An 18,118-nucleotide genomic window follows, 5' to 3' on the forward strand; every position below is an offset into this window, starting at 1 on the left:
ACCTCACCTCATGCACGTAAACTGTCTCCTTTCACTCGGAGCTGTGGCACTTACCACCTTCTGACCACGAGTTCCAGCAAGAACGTGGGGGTGTCAGGCACCATGTCCACAGCAGGGCAGACCCCAGTCCTTGTCTTCACCCCACTGGTTCACCCCCAAGCACCTCGAGCACTGCCTGGGCACACATGGGCCTTCAGTGCTTATTTGTTGATCGAATAAATGAACTTTAGTGACGCCTGCCCTAGACACCAGAACCTGAAGCACCCCAAAAGGAAACTTGTTTGTGTTAATGAGCTGAGAAACAGCCCTGTATTCATATTCACCCACACTCGCCCTCCCAGCAATCTTCTGCTCTTTGCAGCCCCACGGAAAAGTCTGCTTTTTGTCAGAGGAGGGATGTGCGTGCTTTTCCGTGCTTGTTTTTCCTCTCTGGGTGACCCAGGCAAGACTTCTGCACTGCAGCCCACACTGATATTCCCTGACCGTGTTTATGAGTGGTTAAAAATAGGTGGAGTTGTGGCTACTACATCTGTGTTCGAGAGGTATCTCTGGGACACGGTGAGGTAAGGTGTGCAAACTGCTTTGAATTTATTCAATGCCACCTCTGTTACTATGTTACAACCACTGCTTCAGTGGTAAAAGTGGTAAAAGTGGAAAGTTGAGTGGCTCTCTTCATATCAGAAGAGTTCTAGAATAATTGAGAAGAAAAATCTTGTCAGATTCCTTCAAGTCAAAGAAAGATGTAATGAAAATAGAGGAAAAAAAATACGTATACACACACACACTTACAGTAGACCCTTGAACAACGTGAATTTGAACTCCCTGTTATGTGCATGCTTAGTCACTCGGTTGTGCCCAGCTCTTTGTGACCGCACGAACTGTAGCCCACCAGGCTCCTCTGTCCATGGAATTTTCCAGCAAGGATCCTGGAGTGGGTTGCCATTCCCTCCTCCAGGAGATCATCCCCACCCAGGAATGGAACCCATGTCTCTTGCGTCTCCTGCATTGACGGGCAGATTCTCTACCACTAGTACCACCCAGGAGCTGGTCCACTTATACTCAAGATTTTTTTTTTTCCAATAAATACATAGTACAGTACTACACAGTTCACATATGTATGGCTTGTATTTTATTTTTAATTAAAAGTGTAAATTATTTTATAGGTTTAGATATGTGTGTTATATAATATATACTTGTTATACACAATTATATGGATGGCTCAGACAGTAAAGAATCTGCCTGTAATGCTGGAGAGCTGGGTTTGATCCCTGGGTCAGGAAGATCCTCTGGAGAAGGGAATGGCAACCCACAGCAGTGTTCTTGCCTGGAGAATCCCATGGACAGAGGAGTCTGGCAGGCTACAGTCCATGGGGTGGCAAAGAGTCTGACATGACTGAGCAACTAATACACATATACGTATTTACACCAAGTGCATATGTTTGTATAATTATAATTATGTATTTATAGGGGACAAAGGCTAGTTTGGTGAGTCGTCATTATCAGTAAGTAATAGAGATGCTCTGCAAATTATGAGCATCTGATCTGGAAGCAGTCTGTGTGTGTTCATGACTCATCGCATCGCCCTCTTCATCTCAGCCCAGGACCTCCAAAGCTGCCCGGGCCTGGGGTCCTTTGGGGTCCAGGAAGTGGAACCATGTGAGCTGCCTCCTCTGTCACAGCAGCCGTCCCACTGACGGCCCCTCCCTGTGCTGACGGACTCCATCACCCTATTCTCCTCTCCTCCTCGCTCTCTAGCCCCCAACTCTCCTTCCTCCCTTATATATTGCGCACACCTCTTTAGTCCAGATTCTCCTTTACCTTTGTCTTCCAGATTTTCCCCTAAATAAAATCTTTCTTTCAGCCTCTTTTTATGTCAGTGTGAGCCCCCTCAAAAAAGAAGAAAAGATTCTGATCACTGTATAATACCACCATTCATGTTTTAAGAAGAAGGAAATGTATTTGTTTTGATATTAAATTGTTTCAGTAAAGGGCTAGCTTCCCTTGTGGCTTAGACTGGGGGAAAAAAAAAATCCTCCTGCAATGCGGGAGACCTCAGTTCCATCCCTGGGTTGGGAAGACCCCCCTGGAAGAGGACACAGAAAGCCACTCCAGTGTCCTTGCCCAGAGAAGTCCATGGACAGAGGAGCCTGGCAGGCTGCAATCCATGGGGTCGCAAGGAGTCGGACACTGCTGAGCGGACGTGTAAATGACAAAAATACATCGCTCAGTGTTCATCTTATGGAAGGGCACTGTACTTTAAGAGGAAGCAGAATTTGCATCCTACTTTCTATTGTTTGACTTTGTAATTTTACATGGCCCGTATATTACTCTCACATTTTTGTTTTATTCTTAAGAGATACATATGGCGAGAGGGTTAATTGGCACTGTTGCTCTTGAATTACACACACACAAAGCTTCAGTTACTTTATGGAATAGAGTGAGTCCTGTGGACCAGCGTGAGCATCTGACCAGCGTTTATAAGGTGGCCAGCACCTCTTCAAGTGCATACAGTGCGGTCACTGGCTTACAGGTGGACTCCTGGGTTACAACATGTTTGTAAACTGGAAAGGACCACATTGGTTAAAATCAACCAATTTTCAAAACACAGTATGGAGGCTAGCTGGTTGTCTAGTGTCTAACAGAGAAGTCAGATACGATGGAAGGTGTACACAGGTCCACCTCCTGCTTGGAGGCTCTGTGGGCAAGTCTGCATCTTCACCCCGGAGGACACTGGCATCGTTAATCCAGGATGTCAGACAGCCCCCTTCAATGCGTGGAGGCCACCTGCCCATGGGAAATGGATGTTATGTCTATACTGTATGTAATGCAAACTACCCATACAGTGAGCGCATGTTTTTTTGTAATACATAACGGGTAAGCACACATTGTACTCTGCATCACACAGTAAACACGATACTAGGCTTGCCTTTTCCTGCCTTAAATCTGTTGTACTTCTCCTACCACAGTGAAACTTTCGTCATCTCTTCCTCCCTTATTATGATGATATTAATGTGTAACTAAACAGTAATAGTAGTCATCTCCTCACAGTCTTGCCTAAGGTTTAGTCAGCTTGATGAAGGCACGGCCGGCGCTCGCTTCCAGCAGTGAACAGTCACGTGTCATGGCTTGGGGATGAGGGCAGTGCAGGCAGTGGGAATGGCAGTTCTGTTCCCGTGGCACCAGAGCCTTGGCTGAGGCTGCATGGGGTTTGCTTGCTTTCCTTCAATGAACCAAGCTCCCGTTTGTTTGCTGGCTTGTTTGTTTGGATGTACAGTGCATGGGGTTTGTTTTCTTTCCTGTAATGAACCAAGCTCTCATTTGTTTACCTGTTTGTTTAGCTATACAGCTGAGGAGTGTTTTGTAGGCACACGAGATCATGCACACACACAGAGTCAGTCCCTGGCAGGTTTTGTAGCCACACAAGAACACACATACCTCTCACCATGGTGGTGAGTCTCTCACCATCAGTTTTTCCCTTTAACCATAGTTTTGTTCTTAGGAGCACAACTACTGCTCCCTGTATTTCAGCTAACGAATAGTTCTCATACTCTGTTGAAAGGATATAGCATCGTTGGTTGTAAAGAAAGAAAAGAATCTCCATTCAGGTTTACAGTTCCCAGCCTGTGCTTCTGTCATTTAAAAAATAATAAGATTACAAGGAAATGTTTGCATCAACTTAAGAGGCATTAGCTTTATTTTTCAAAACATTGTTTGCAAGCACAATAGGCTTTGCAGTTGTTTATAGCTTTTAAAGTATTCATCAGTATGAAATAACTGTTTATTTCCTTTCCCTGTTTCTTCTGATTGAGGACAAAAAAAAAAAATTTCGTTCTCCTAGCAAGATACAATGCACTCCACTAAGTTATTTGTCAGATTTTATAAAGTGTGTTTACTGTCCCTGGGGCAGAGGTTTAGAATAGCTGCAGGATTAGCAAGGGGATGTGACCCCATGTGGTGTTCTCTAGATCTCTGGGTGTGTTTGGTCCCTAACCATCACGATTGATCTTGTCCTTGCTTCCCAGCTGACCAGCAAGGGCGCCTTCCCTGTGCTGTTCATTCATGCTCCCCTACGCTCATTCAGAAGTCCGCCGCTTCCTCTGCCTGGCTGGCTCGAGGGGCAGAATGGCATCTCTCGATGATGTGCAAAACTGCTTTCTTAGTCCGAGCTCCCAAAGGGCTACTAGCCACAGAGAAGGAGAAACGGTGTTCATCTACCCTGAGATTCACCAGGCACTTGGTCTTATTTTCCTTCTCGGCAAGTTTTCTTAAAACCTTAAAAAGCCCCCTCCCCACTCCCATTCTTAGTGTTAATCAGGGAAAGAAAGGAAGTATGGAATCATAAAAAGAAAAAAAACTGCCCTAAAGAAAAGGAAATACGCAGAACACAGCATGGTGCTTTTCTTTCTGTCATAATCTATCAATAGGGGTTCGATTGTTGATCATTGTGGCTTATCTGTCATCCCATTACATGTTATTTTCTCCCTTATGAGAAACGCAGTGTTTATTATCACAGGTGGCAAAACACCGAAGTAAAAAACAAGCAGAGAGGTTACATTCAATCACTGGAAGCGGGTTTCGTGTTGGCGTTTTTGCTCTCATTCCAAAACCAGGAGCCAGTAAAGCAGGCGAGTGCACACCCTGACTTTCTCACGTGTACATAACCCAGAGAGGCTGAGAGCGCAGGTGTGAGCCCTGAAAAGATCAGCATGAAGTCACTCTCTGTGACACTGAGCTCGCCGGGTAAAGAAAGAATGTAGAAACACCATTGTGCTACTGTTCAAATATTTGCTCATTGAACCTGGAAAGGAAAAAATGTTGGTCACCTCGTGTCGGATTCCTGGTCCTTCTCCTTCTCTAAACATCGTCTCAGAGATGGAGGAGCAGGGGGTTGTTTATCTAAGAGAGAAATACGAGCTCTGTGTGGAGTTCCAGGTATACCTAACGTGGGCTTCTTTAAGCAAGCATAATTTAGCCGTCCTGAATTTGGCAAGACACTCTTTTATGTTTTTGACCGTGTATCCTGAGAGACGACTCGGGCAGACTGTTCACTGTGAACAGCGCGTCTCCCATCCCACGCCACGTCCAGCAGCCCTGGCGTTGAGCGAGCGGCAGGCGGCGGGGCGACCCAGGAAGAAACGGGAAGCCCGCGAGCAGATGTTGAGGATAGAAGTTTGCCTTCCAAACATGCGAACCTGTATGACTGCATACTTTCCAAGTTTAACATCACTATTTGCACATCTGTGAATTTTAGGAGGTTTTTTTTTTTTAAGCACCACAGGGAACTTCTTAAGAAAGAGAGTTTGCCCAGAAGGGATCATGCTCACAGACAGGACTAATGAGTCTCACATTACAGGGCAAGTCTTTCTGATACGTTTCTGTTGTTCTCTGTTTGATTTGAAGCGACCCCTCTTGTTACACTGAATGCAGTGCCGAGAGGGCTTTCATTCATCTCGGCTCAGGACCAAAGCAATAACGTGGTCATTTCCTCTCTGAAGGTAGGAGAGCTAATGAGAAACGCAGATTAGGAGCCAAGATCTATTCTGAGATTAAGATAAGGTGTCCTAACAGAAGGTTTACAGCAAAACGAAAGACTCGGGCAGAGTGTTGAATGGGGGAAAGCGGCTTGCTGTTAAAGTTCCCATCTGGCTTGAAACCGTAGTCCTGTGCTGTGCAAGCGCCGTGATGCGATGTCACTGTGATAGTCAGGGAGGAATCCATGTGTGCAGTTTGTCTGAGCCCCCTTTAGAATATACACAGCCCACAACAAGAAGAACTTCAGGGTGGTTTGGGGTTTGTATAGACAGCTTCACTTATGAAAATGATAGCTTGTGAAAGCAAAACTGAGCTTTCAGTATCCTGTCTGAGTCCAATTCTCTGTGAAAAGCCTGAAGCAGTGGGCTCGTGGGAGCCCCAAGAACGCGACCACCTTGTCACAGCGTCACTGCGGCCAGGTGCCCTGCACGCCCGCCCCGCGTGGGGTCACCTTCAGAGCCGCTGGAGGAACTGAAGGGGCTGCGCCACTAACTCCGCTGGCACGCTGGCAAAACTCACCCCCACGACAGTTGACAAGCTCTCGGCATAAAACCCCCAAGGTTCTGAGAAATGGACGGTCTGCTTTATTTAATTTCCTCTCCTTTACCCAGAGCCCCGATCTATTTTAGTAAATAAATTCAGGAAATTGGTAAAGCACTTTACTCCATCCGTTATGTATCCGTAATTAACGCGATTGTCACGTTTTTCCTGGCTCCGGCGCTGTGTTGCTCACAGCTTCCCTCCCGCGCCTGCGGCCGGTTTATAAGGTCCCTGGTAATGGGTGTCACAGAGTTTAAACCACTGGCACAAACAACACAGCCCATATGTTGTGCCGAGAAGGGCACTTCCTCTGTTCATAAAGATTCCTGACCTTAGAGACGTCTCTCCACTGATCCCAGCACTGTCTCCCAGTAAACCGTGTCCCTGTTCAGCCCCGGCTCCTTTGCAGGGCAGCACAGGAGACAGCAAGTGGCCGTTCACTCAGAGGTGTCAGCCACCACCTGCCTTCTCTGGCCACCGCCTCCTTGCCCACCCGCCGGGCTGGCGGTGAAACCTGAGCCGGCAACACCGTGCCCAGGAGTGGCGCCTCCTTACCTTCATGAGCCACTGTGTGTTGTTCTCCATGATGTTCTCCAGCACCTGCAGCCTCTGCACCGAGTCGTCGTAGTCAAGGGGCGCGTCCCTCTGCACGGCGTTAGGCACGTAGGCGCTGGAGGGCGAGCGGCAGTGGTCCGTCTCCGGCAGGAGGAACGTGTAGCTACAGGCTCCGTGCTGAACCTGATACTGTTTCTTCCCAGCGGCGATGTCCATGCCCTTCCGAGAGCCGCTGTGGGCTGTGGCTACGGCCAGATCACAGCTCAGAGTCAAGAAAACAAGCTGCCACATTCTTTCTGTCTGTCGGTAATAAACCACCCGCTCAGCAAACTTCCAGGCGCATGAGAGTCCCGGCGCTAAGCTGCCCTCTCAGACGCGGGGCTCGGGGGCAGAGGCTCAAGGTCCATCAAGGGAAGCCTCCTGTTCCCTCCTTTCCCAGCCTTGGTCTCTGCTGCCGTCTCCTCTCTGGCCTTGCAGCAGACTGTCAGATCACAGTGGGGAGAAGAGCCCTGCTCCTCGTGAGGGCTGCATTCGCCTTCCAGACCCGCGTTAGCGCTGCTTTGTCTCTCTTCCCCAGATTCTGCAGTGTCAGGGTCCGAATCAATCACTTTCCTTTCCTTATATGATAAGTTGATAAGAGCAGGCAGACATGTGCAGCCGGCGGCTCCGCCCTCCCGGCTTGCCCGTTATCTTCCTGTAGGGGGGTCACCAGCCAGGCCACAGGAAAAATCCGGGCTTGATGTGTACTGTCCAACCGGGACTATATGCTGCAGAAGCCCTCTGGGAAAAACCGATCAGTTACAGGACCCCTGGGTATTTCAGAGGCACCACCCTAATTGACTGTTTCCTAGAGAGAGCCTGTAGGTCTCCTGTGTCTGAAACTGATTTCACAGCGCGAAGCTGGTAAATATCTGGGGCAATAGCTTTAAAGTACAATGAAAGTTCCTGTTTTTTCCTTTAGGAATAAAAATACTGCAAATATGTCAGGACTTCGGTTTATTTTTGTTATTACAAACAAAGAGGAAGAAGTCTCGCTCTTGTAAACTCTGTGCCTTTTCATAGGGAAAATAGTTTCGTTGGTATTACTTGATTTTTGAACCATTTAGCCAAGTATGCTAAACTTTCATCTTAAAACAGCTGGATAGGAACATCACGCTTTATTCAATTTGTGTTAGGAAAGTCAGTTTCTGAGCACTGACATTTCATCTTTTAAGCAAAATATCCACTCCAGTACTTAACGTAAACTTAATATATAACTAGCCTGATTAATTGTCCACTAAATTAGAATCCATAGAAAAATCAGAATTTAAGAGGGAGTTGAGAGTGGCATATATAAACTTCTCCTTTATTAGGTCAGAATTTGCTCAAATCCTATCATTTGGTAACATTATCCAGGATCAGTCGAATCAGTCCCACTCAGTGCTGGACTCCGGCAAATCACTTCTTTTTAATTAACCCCAAAGTCCTTGTCTGCCAGATTCAAGGGCTGCGTTAACTCCCAAGGTTTTTCTGTTTCAATTCTGTGGCTCCATAAATCCTCCAGGGTACTCCCTTCAGTAGCTAAAACTTAACGTTTTGGGGTTGACAGTATGCTCACTCACCAGCCAGTGTGCGTGGTGGGGGTCGGGGGCGGGGGTCGGGGGCGATGTGGAGCCTCTCTGAGGGTCTGTTCATGCCCAAGGGCACGAGATTCCTCCCAGGCAGCAGTGGCCAGTTCAGCACTGACCCAGTGGACCTCGTCCACCTGTAAAGCCAGTGTCCGTGTAATCATGCAAGACCAGATTTCAGGGGATTTTATGCTTTTAATTCTTGGACAACTGAGGTTTACAGAGTGAATTGTTAGACCTGATTAGACCTTTAAAGACATCCCTCCTGTGCATGGGCTGGCCCCCAGCTTACCTCCAGAGCAGAGGTTCTTAACCCAGAGTCTACAGACAGAACTCGTGGGGTCCACAGACTTTGACAGGAAAAGATGTCTTTCTTTTTTGCCAAAGTTTAACTGAAATACAACCTTTCTTTTAGCTTTGAGTAGGTCACAGACAACAGTTGTCAGTGTCTCTGGCTTTCTCACGAATAGCAATTACAGATATTTTTATTACGATATCTCAAGCTGTTACTTGCACTCAGCACGGCATTGTCACTTAATCCACCCCCGGGGTCCTGTTATTGAATGTTTGGATAAAACAGCTCGTGTCATTTTTCTAAGAAGCGGTTTGTAGATGCCCCCAGATTCTCAAAGGGCTTGATGGCTCAGGAAGCTAGAACTTGATTTTGTTGCAAAGTTTCCACTAAGGGGACAAACTAAAGATACACTTATTCAGACTACTAACTGCAGAGGGACACGTGTAGGATTTGAAGACGGAACTTGTGTTAGAACCCTGAGTCTCTGAGATCTGCAGCAAATGCTTAACTCCTCTAAGCCTCAGTTTCCCTACTGCAAAATAGGATGGTCCTTTCTCAGCAGCACTTTTAGAGTTAAAATGATACGAAATAATGCATGTAACTCAGAAATATTACTTTCCTTCTCCAGCACTTCCCATTAAATTTTCCACTGTCAAATGTTGTCACTGTGTTATTCTCTGGCTGACCATGATGAAGCAGAAACACGGGGAGCACTTTTTTCATCCAAATTGCTCCCCCATTTGAAAGTGTATATTATAAGGTAATAATGTCGCACATGTGGTTTCCAAGATCATCTGTCTGCTTCTCAGGCAAACAGGGTGGTTTAAAAAGAAGCCACAGGAAGAGCCGGCACCACAAGTAGTCCCTTTCTGCTGGATGCTGGGGAGCATGATGGCGTGTCGGATGTAGAGAAGCAGAGAAAGTGAGGCGGGGAGACCCCGGCCCTGGGACGTGGAGAGAACACCCAGGAGGAGCACGTGTTACCTCCAGGGCACCGGTTCTGCTGCTGGTGGGAGGGGGTGCTCCCTTGTCCAGGCCCTCTGGCCCGGGCGTTCAGCGAGCAGCTCCCTGTAGGTACGCAGAAGTTCTTCCCTGAGGCTTGGAGAGGAGTAGGGGTTGGCAGACGTGCCCTGTAAAGTGTCCGGGAGTAAGTATTTCAGGTTCCTGGGCCACACGGGCTCCGTCACAGCTGCTCAACTCTGCCGTCGTAGCGTAGAAGCCGTAAAGAGAAAACCCTTGAGGATGGGAGGTGGCTGTGTGCCAACGAAGCATTATTCATTGACACTGAAATTTGAACTTATCATAATTTCCACGTCATGAAATATTCTCTGGGTTTTTTCAGTCTTTTAAAAATGCAGGAACCATTCTTAGCTCACTGGCCGTTCCACAGGGACCACAGGCCCTGGTCTGCTGGCTGGAGGGGGTTACGGGGGGGTGTGACACGGTCTCCAGGCCTCTCTGGCTGCAGGCAGTGTAAGAGGGAACCTCAGGGAGCTTTCTGTGCCTCAGAGCAGCGCCCGTTCTCCCAAGGATGAGAACCGTGAGACAGGCCAGGGGAAAGGGCTCATTGAAGGGACGGGAACATTCGACCAAAAAGAAAGTGCCGCTTGGAAGCTGGATCTAAACTCCAAGAGGGAAGAGGCCCTGGGAGAACTGCCCCAGCGTGAAAGCAGAGCAGCGCTTTCTGCGTTCAGGGCTGGATGATGGGCTGAATGTTGTACCGTGAGGAAGTGGGGGAAGACGGGCGCGTCCACCACGGCCAGCGCGGGAGCAGCAGCTGGAGACCCCAGAGGGACCAGCGGGGCCGAGCGGGGGCTCCCTGGGTGTGTCAGGCGGGAAGACCCCGCCCTGGGTGCAGACTCACCCCCAGCACACGTTTGTCTCCTGAGCACCGAGCAGCGGCAGCAGTGGCTACTTGCACCCCAGCCTGGGGATGGAGGCTGGATGCAGCCTTGACTGCTTCTCAGAGCTGTTCAGTTTCAAAGAGAATCTTGAGTTTCCGTCAATGACTTGCTGACAGGTTCGCTAAAGGCAGATGGGGCTATAAAACGAGAAATATTATTACAGCCTTCCCAAAAGCTGCCTTCCTGCCCAGCCAATTTTTTTTTTTTTTTGTCCTAACAGTTCTGCTGAACAGCTGTGTGTGGTGCTATTTATTTTCTTAATAATGTTTGTTTTCTCCCCTGTACTGTATGTCATCAGCTGAAATTCCAGAGGCTCCCATTTATTCGCTGTAGCGCTGTCTCAGGTTCCCCTTTTGCACTTTGCCATCAGGGAGTGAACCCTCATTTGATGGCACCAGCAGGACCACGTGGCCATCTTCCCTGGTAGAGAGGAGCGCTGCGGAGCTCTGACGAGGGCACCTCTGCTCCAGGCCGCCCTGTGGAGCAGACGTGCCGGATGCGTGGGAAAAGCCTGGTCGTGGCTCCAGAAACGTAGGTCCAGAGCCGATGTGGGACTCGCTTCTGTCAGATCTGGGATCTGATTGACCCCAACCTTCCCAGGACCACCCGTGAGGTGCCGGATTGCTGGTTCTGGAAGCCAGAAGCCAAGAAACGGTGCCAGCTCGAACTCAGTGCAGTGCAGGGCAGCCCCCAAGGCGTGAATCACCAGACAGGGTTTCAGGGAAACCTGCGTGACTTCTGCTCTTTCCAGGGAGCCTGTTTAATACTCATATCTAACGGGTTAGTTATACTCTTGGACTAAGGAGGGACAGAAGTGGATCAGCTGTTGCGGGGGCTTAGGGGGGTGGTCATTGCCATCTGAGCAGCAAGCGTTTGTGGCAAGTGTCCACTCCAAAAGCCCGTGGCTAATGAGGAGCAATGAGAAACCACGCAGACGCACTCGGGGGCACATTGATCTCCCATGCCAACTGATGTCTCGTGCCAGTGTCTTTCCATCGCATCTGGGCAGACCCCCAGAGTCAGTCTTGCACCCGCTGGTCACCATCATGCAGCGAAGTGGCCGTCACCGTGGCACCAGTGTCCGCAGGCCTCGGTGGCTGGGCCGGCATGGGCTTAGTTTTTCAAAAGTGCTGTGCTGGTGTGAGAGGTCCTCCGGGTGCTGAAATACCCCTGCTAGGTGACGCTGAGGACACTCTTGGCTCTCAGCTGTTCACAGACAGCGGGCTCCTCAGGACCCCAGGGCGTGGGGGCCTCTCACCCACCTCCCTCTCCCACCTCCCTCTGTCCTGGCCTTTTTAAAACCAGTTAAATCGGCCAACGTGTTTACAGCTTAGTGTGCAGCGTACAGGGGAAGCCATTAGGAAGTTCACTGGACATCAAATTGTTACAAGAGAAAAAGTTACTCTTACCATTATTGTTTTTCCCCAAATTGTATGCAACAGTGAATGAGAGCTGAAGAAGCCACAGGGAAAAAGGAAAGAAAGGGCAAGAAGAGGGGAAGGGAAAAAGAAAAGACAGAAAGTGAGTATTTCGGCTTCTGGAAGCAGGCCCCCTCGTGGTGAGTCACAGAAGAGCTGTCTCCACTCCGTCTCGTCCATGGAACAGACCTGAAGGGGCTCTCCTGGGGTCCAGAGCTGCCTTGCAGAAGCCGTGGGCGGCCCCTCCCTGGAGGCACTGGCCAAGTTGAGCCAGTGTTAGAGCCGAGATGGCAGGCTGCGGGGGACAGTCCCCAGCCGCAGGGTCTGAGGACGGTAGCAAGGAGAAAGCCTCTTAAAGTTAGAAAGACAGAGGAAAGAGAAGACCTGTAGATGCCAGTACACACACGTGGCGCTGTGGGAGGCCGACCTTGCCCCTGTGACAGACCTGCAAACCGAGCCTTGGCGGGGCAAGGCGACAGGCCTCCACCAGCCTCGCGCACCTCAGGGCCTTTCCTTTACACTCATGGATTTAAGTGGAAGTTAAAGCAGTGCGTTTGTTTCTTGATTTTTTTAGTATCTGTTTGTTTCCTTTTGGCTGCCATGGCATGCGGAGTCTTAGCATAGCAAGTGGGATCTTTGCTCCCTCCCAGGGGAAGTACCCACGACCCCGCGCTGGAAGTGCAGAGTCTTAACCATTGGACAGCCAGGAAGTCCAAAGCCATGACTTTTTTTTAAATCCTGATTTTAACATGGCAAAGCTCAGCCACCCTTGGAGAATCTCCATGTCACACCTGTCACCTCTGTGCTGCACAGACAGCACACCCCAGAGACGTAACCCGTTCCACTGATGGACCCACCTTCTGTGGCCTTTGGTCACCCGAGCAGGGGCAGCCGGTCACGGACGGGGCCACCGCGTGCCCACCTGGACGTGGGGGCTGTCTGCTCACAGGTGCACAGAGCAATGCAGACTCAACCCGGTTGTTCTCACGAGGGTGGACTCTGCAGAGGTCCAGCCTCTCGTCTGCCTACATCGGTTACACTGTCTGTGTCCGTCCTTGCCATCTTTCCAATTTTCTGGTGTTAACTTTTTTTTTTTTTTTTCTCCTTTCTTTGCCTCTTTAATTTCATGCCCTCTTGCTGGCTGGAAGAGGGTGATGTACCTTTGAGAACACGTACAATTTCTGAAACGAAGTACGCTGCCCAGTTTAGCACGATTTTCTGTCCTAGCTGTAATTAAACATACATAGCATTTGCCATAAAAGAGCTGGCCCGTTCCATATAGGGGAAAGCTAAGTGGCATCTACTTAGAATCAGGTACTGGCTCCATCAAATTCACCTTTGCAGAAGATGAGGAAATGTATATTTTGTTAAAATAAGCGTCTGCCTGCCAGAGGAGGAAAGAAAGCCTTTGCCAGATGTGTTTTCAGGCAGTTTCCTTTCCTGGGAAATAGCCATTTCCCCTGCATGCCCCTCATGTTTTCATTCTCCGAGCAGATAGACTTAAGTGCCGGGCGTTAAAGGGCAGAGGCCTTTAACGCCCTTATCTGAGACGATGATCTTCCTTCTCGCAGCTGTGTGACTTCTGTTTGACAGGGAGCTGTAGGCATCTGTGTGTCAGAAGGTTAGCACTGGTGGAAGGATCAGAGTTAATACTGAGAAAAATCTTTTTCATTCTTATTTAGGTTATTGGTTGTCATTCTTATTTAAGTTAGTTCAGTCAAAGAGGTACCAAATCCTCACTCATTCTAACTTATCTGAGTGTTTACTGTGACATTATGTCTGAAAGACTTTTAGAGAAGACAGTTTCTGGGGTTTTTTTGGTTGTTTTTTTTTTAAGGAAACTTAAAAGGTTCCTGAATCTTTGACAGTTTTGTACTGCCATGAACCAGCTGAGCATCAATTCAAGACAGTTTGCTTTGTAAAGCCACATTGTATATAATATGGAACCTGGAGGACTGAAAAGAAAAAGCTTTTTATTTACTAGAAACTTGGGAAATATCCAAGTAACTATTTTTCTAAGATTTCATGATGAATTCCCTGAATTTTTAGGAATATGTTAGTTTATGTAATTCTCCTGTTACATGAAGTTATCTCAAATGCTGTTTGATTTTTAAATATTTTCATCCTCCAATATTTTTGTTTTATCTTTCCATCAAAAAAAAGTGCCTAAAAGGTCAAGATACAAGTCATAACTTTAAAAAGGCAGTGGATGAAATTCTGAAACAATAGATGAGTGCATTAGCCTGATAATATTTCTGCCAGTAATTCTGTGTCCTGTTTTCTGCCCGTATGTAGAAAAAAAAAAGGCTAAACATTCTCTTTCAGTGGATTGATGTCAATGATTACTGTTTTGCTTATGACCAATGAAAAGTCAATAAAATCTTTCCTTTGACTAACACTGTTGTTAGAGTGTTTTGAAGTGGGCTTCAAAACAGAAAAGATTTTGAAGTGGGGTTATGAGCTGTAATTTTATACTAAATGTTCCTAAATTCATTTCAGCAAAGCTATTGAAAAGTCAGATCCTGTTGCCTGTGAAAAATGTGTCTAGTCTCTCTGTCATAACCATTCTACTGAAAAACTGTCCAAATTCCTCTCAGAATGAGTTTTCTCTTGAGAGTGGCCTAATGCCATCTAGATAAATCTCTGTTTAATCTAAATTTATAAATTTTTTATCTTAATTATTGAGAAACCTTTTAAAATAAGAAAGATAAAAATGTCATGTGTGTTATTTCCACGAAGATATATTATCTTTCTTGGTTATAGGTTAGCATAAATAAAATTGCTTATGTCAAAGAAGTAAAAAAAAATAATAATGATAAAAGCACGTGATCCACTTTTGGTATTCCTGTCTGTCTAACTGACATGATATTAAAAAATCTTCCTGTGGGAAATTAGGCTTGATTATGGAGTTACATGTACTAAAAGTCATTTTTGAAGAATTATATATAGTTTTTGAAGAATTATAAGTATAATAAATAGTTATGCATAAAAGGAAATGATGTTTGCATCCAAGTGTATAAAAATACTCCATGCCATTCCTGTTCCTTCAGGAATCTAAGTACAGGGTCTGCCAGTGATTTATGTCCTTCCTGATAATCTCATGTGTATATGCCCTACTTTTTCTCTTAATCCCATCTCAAGCAATGTCTTTTGTACTCCATTAATAATGAACTGTACTTCCCAAAGTGTTCCATTTTAAGGAAAGGGCCTAAATTCAAAGAAAGACTGATACAAAAGAAAAAATTAAAGGAAGTAAGTTGTACAAAGCCTGTGAAGAGAGGACATTTATAGCAGTATTAAGATACCTAGTTCCTGGCATCTGTTTCCCTCAAGAGAAAAAAAAAAATCTCAACAATAGTTTCTGAAAGCCTTAAAACGATCCTAGTAGAATATTTACAGGAAAAAATATATTATTGACTGACCTATCCCCAAAATCTTGATGTGTGTTTCAGGGACATTGTTAGTTTATAGGTCGAAAAGTCTTGCTTGTCTGCACTAAAAATTAAAGCAAAACAAAAATCTGCTGTGGATCATACCTATAGGAAAATGCTGCTTGTAATACTCACCTGCTCCCTCTGCTGGCCTGATAACAGGGAGCAGACAAAACTCTCCGTGTTCTCATTAAATCATTAAGAGAAATCACACGCAATTTAGAACCTAAAGCAGGAGCAACTATTACACTACCCGGAAAGCTTTCATTATAATTTTAGTGCAAAAGGATACCACAACAGATGTTAGACACCTTCAGTGTAGACACACACACGCAGTGAAAAATGCTTTCAAGCATTTGTTTAGCACATACAGAGCCAGAATCTATTTCTCTCGTCATCGGATGATCTGGTTGCTACCCAAGTGAGTGAAGCCACGCGATTGTAACAGTAGAAAAGGGAGAGGTCTTTGCTGTCCAGCTCCATAAAGGACAAGTTTAGAGACCTGATCTTGCTATTAGCAAGTTTGTTAGAGTCTTATGAGATAGACCCACTACTTTGTACATGGCATAAATCTTAATAGTCTGGGTTTTTCTAGATAAAAGCAAATAGCTGAGTAGCCTCTGTTCATCTTGAGCCTTGATGGTCCAGTAGTGCCTGTTCTGTGGATTTCTGCTCTGGAAGAGACTGATAATGATAGTAAATAAAGAACTCCAGTCTGGTCAGTAAACAGGTAGTCCAGAGTGTCATGGAGATGTTACAAGTGATTGAAGTAAAAATCTGCAAGATATGGTTTAGTCGGCATGGTGCAAGTAAAAAGTGAAAGTGAAAGTAGCTCAGTTGTGTCCGACTCTTTATGACTCCATGGACTACACAGTCGGTGGAATTCTCCAGGCCAGAATTCTGGAGTCAGTAGCCTTTCCCTTTTCCAGGGGATCTTCCCAACCCAGGGATCTGACTCTGGTCTCCCACATGGCATGCAGATTCTTTACCAGGTGAGCCACTAGGGAAGCCCAAGAATGCTGGAGTGGGTAGCCTATCCCTTCTCCAGCAGATCTTCCTGACCCAGGAATTGAATACCAGTCGACATGGTAACTTTTTATAAAAATGTCATTGCTTTGAGGGTCTTTGTTATGATTGAATTGTATCCCCTAAGCATTCATCCCCTGACGTTCCAACTCCCAGTCCGTCTGGGTCCGGCCTCATTTAAAAAACGAATCATCAGAAATGTAATTAGATAAAATGGGTCACACCAGAGCAGGGTGAGGACTGATCCAAATGACTGGTGACCTTATGATAAGGGGAAGTATGGAAGCAGACTTATGCACAGGGAGAACACCCTGTGAAGATGCAGGCAGAGGTCAGGGGGAAGTTTCTGCCACCAGGGACCCCCAAAGGTTGCTGACAACCCCCAGAAGCTGAAGAGAGGCTTGCTCACATTCTCCCTCCAAGCCTTCAGAAGGAACTGGTCCTGCAGACACTCTGAGCTTGGGCTTCCAGCCTCCAGACCCATAAGAGAACAGATTTTGGTTGTTTAAGCCACTCAGTTTGTGGTTCTTAGTTACAGCTTCCCTGGTGCTGTTTAGTCCTTAAGTCATGTCTGACTCTTTTGTGACCCCATGAATTTTAGCCCACCATGCTCCTCTCTCCGTGGAATTTCCCAGGCAAGAGTACTGGAGTGGGTTTGCCATTCCCTTCTCCAAAGGATCTTCCCAGCCCAGAGATCAAACCCCAGTCTCCTGCACTGCAGACAAATTCTTTATCATCTGAGCCACCAGGGAAGCCTCCCAAATAATTAAATAATAGTTTTTTAAAATGTTGCTGTCTTGCAGCCCCAACCAAACACTGTGACTCTTTGGTGGTTGTGCTTTCTATTTAAGACTGGAAAAGTCCAGATAGCTCAGATATTTTTAGGTGGTATGTATTAGTCATGTCTGATTCTTTGGAACCCTCTGGACTGCAGCTCTCTAGGCTCCTCTGTACATGGGATTTCCCAGTCAAGAATTCTGGAGTGGGTAGCCATCCCCTTCTCCAGGGGATCTTCTGACCCAGGGATCGAACCCGGGTCTCCCACGTTGCAGGCAGATTCTTTACCGTCTGAGCCACCAGGGAAGCCCATTAAGGTGGTGATAAGCATGCAAAGCTTCATTTTGCTGCAGTAAAACTCTCTCTTAGAAATCCCAGGCCTCTTTAATTGCATCTGCCCTGTGTAAGACTCCTCCTTCCTGGAGGCCCAGCTCCAGTGCCACTTCCTTTAGGCCTCCTCCCTCGTGTCTGCAGGGAGACTGCCAGACGCCACCCTCACGGAGACCCCTCATCTATCCCCCCTGGTGGAGGTGCAGTGAGACTTCTTGACGAAGGGACGATGGTTCATTATTCCCACTTGAGCTCATCAAGGCCTGAGGCCATGCCTCCTTAGGTCGCCGCTACCGTCTGTTTCCAGATGACATCTGGGCATCCACCCCAACCTGCTCAAAGACAATGGCTTATAAAGATGCAGGCTGGGTGATGTCACTCGGGACTCCCCTCCTGCAGATTCTCTGTCTCAGTCACATGCTGTGACGGGCCCCCTTCCCTGACGAGCCGAGGTCCTGTCAGCCGATCCCACCCTGGACCCGTTGCAAGATTCTCCCATTCATACTGCCCTCCTACTGTATGGAGGTGGCCCAGGAGCTGGCAGGTTGTTGCAAGTCCTTGGTCTTTTCTAAGTAGTTGGATGCCTTTTCTTCAGACTATCTGCAGTATTTGTGCCGTAGCTGCTGTATTTGCAAGCTTCTGTTCTTTAGCTTTTTGGGTTTGGGGGGCGTTTTTTGGCTCTGTTCGGTCTTCCTTGCTGCAT

The 18,118-nt window shown here is 47.1% G+C and overlaps 2 protein-coding genes across 8 annotated transcripts in view; one reads left to right on the forward strand and one right to left on the reverse strand.

Annotated features, from left to right (window-relative positions):
• ANGPT2 (angiopoietin 2) overlaps positions 1-6,918 on the reverse strand; it is a 60,464-nt gene extending 53,546 nt beyond the window's left edge. Inside the window, exon 1 of the mRNA XM_019953473.2 lies at positions 6,628-6,918. Within this exon, the coding sequence (XP_019809032.1) occupies positions 6,628-6,918 (291 nt within the window). The remainder of the gene's footprint in view (positions 1-6,627) is intronic.
• The window catches only part of MCPH1 (microcephalin 1), a 240,143-nt gene that overhangs the window by 158,981 nt on the left and 63,044 nt on the right, over positions 1-18,118 (forward strand). The gene's annotated exons all lie outside the window — the stretch shown is intronic.

Source organism: Bos indicus, chromosome 27 (assembly GCF_029378745.1).
Source record: "Bos indicus isolate NIAB-ARS_2022 breed Sahiwal x Tharparkar chromosome 27, NIAB-ARS_B.indTharparkar_mat_pri_1.0, whole genome shotgun sequence".
Taxonomy (NCBI): domain Eukaryota; kingdom Metazoa; phylum Chordata; class Mammalia; order Artiodactyla; family Bovidae; genus Bos; species Bos indicus.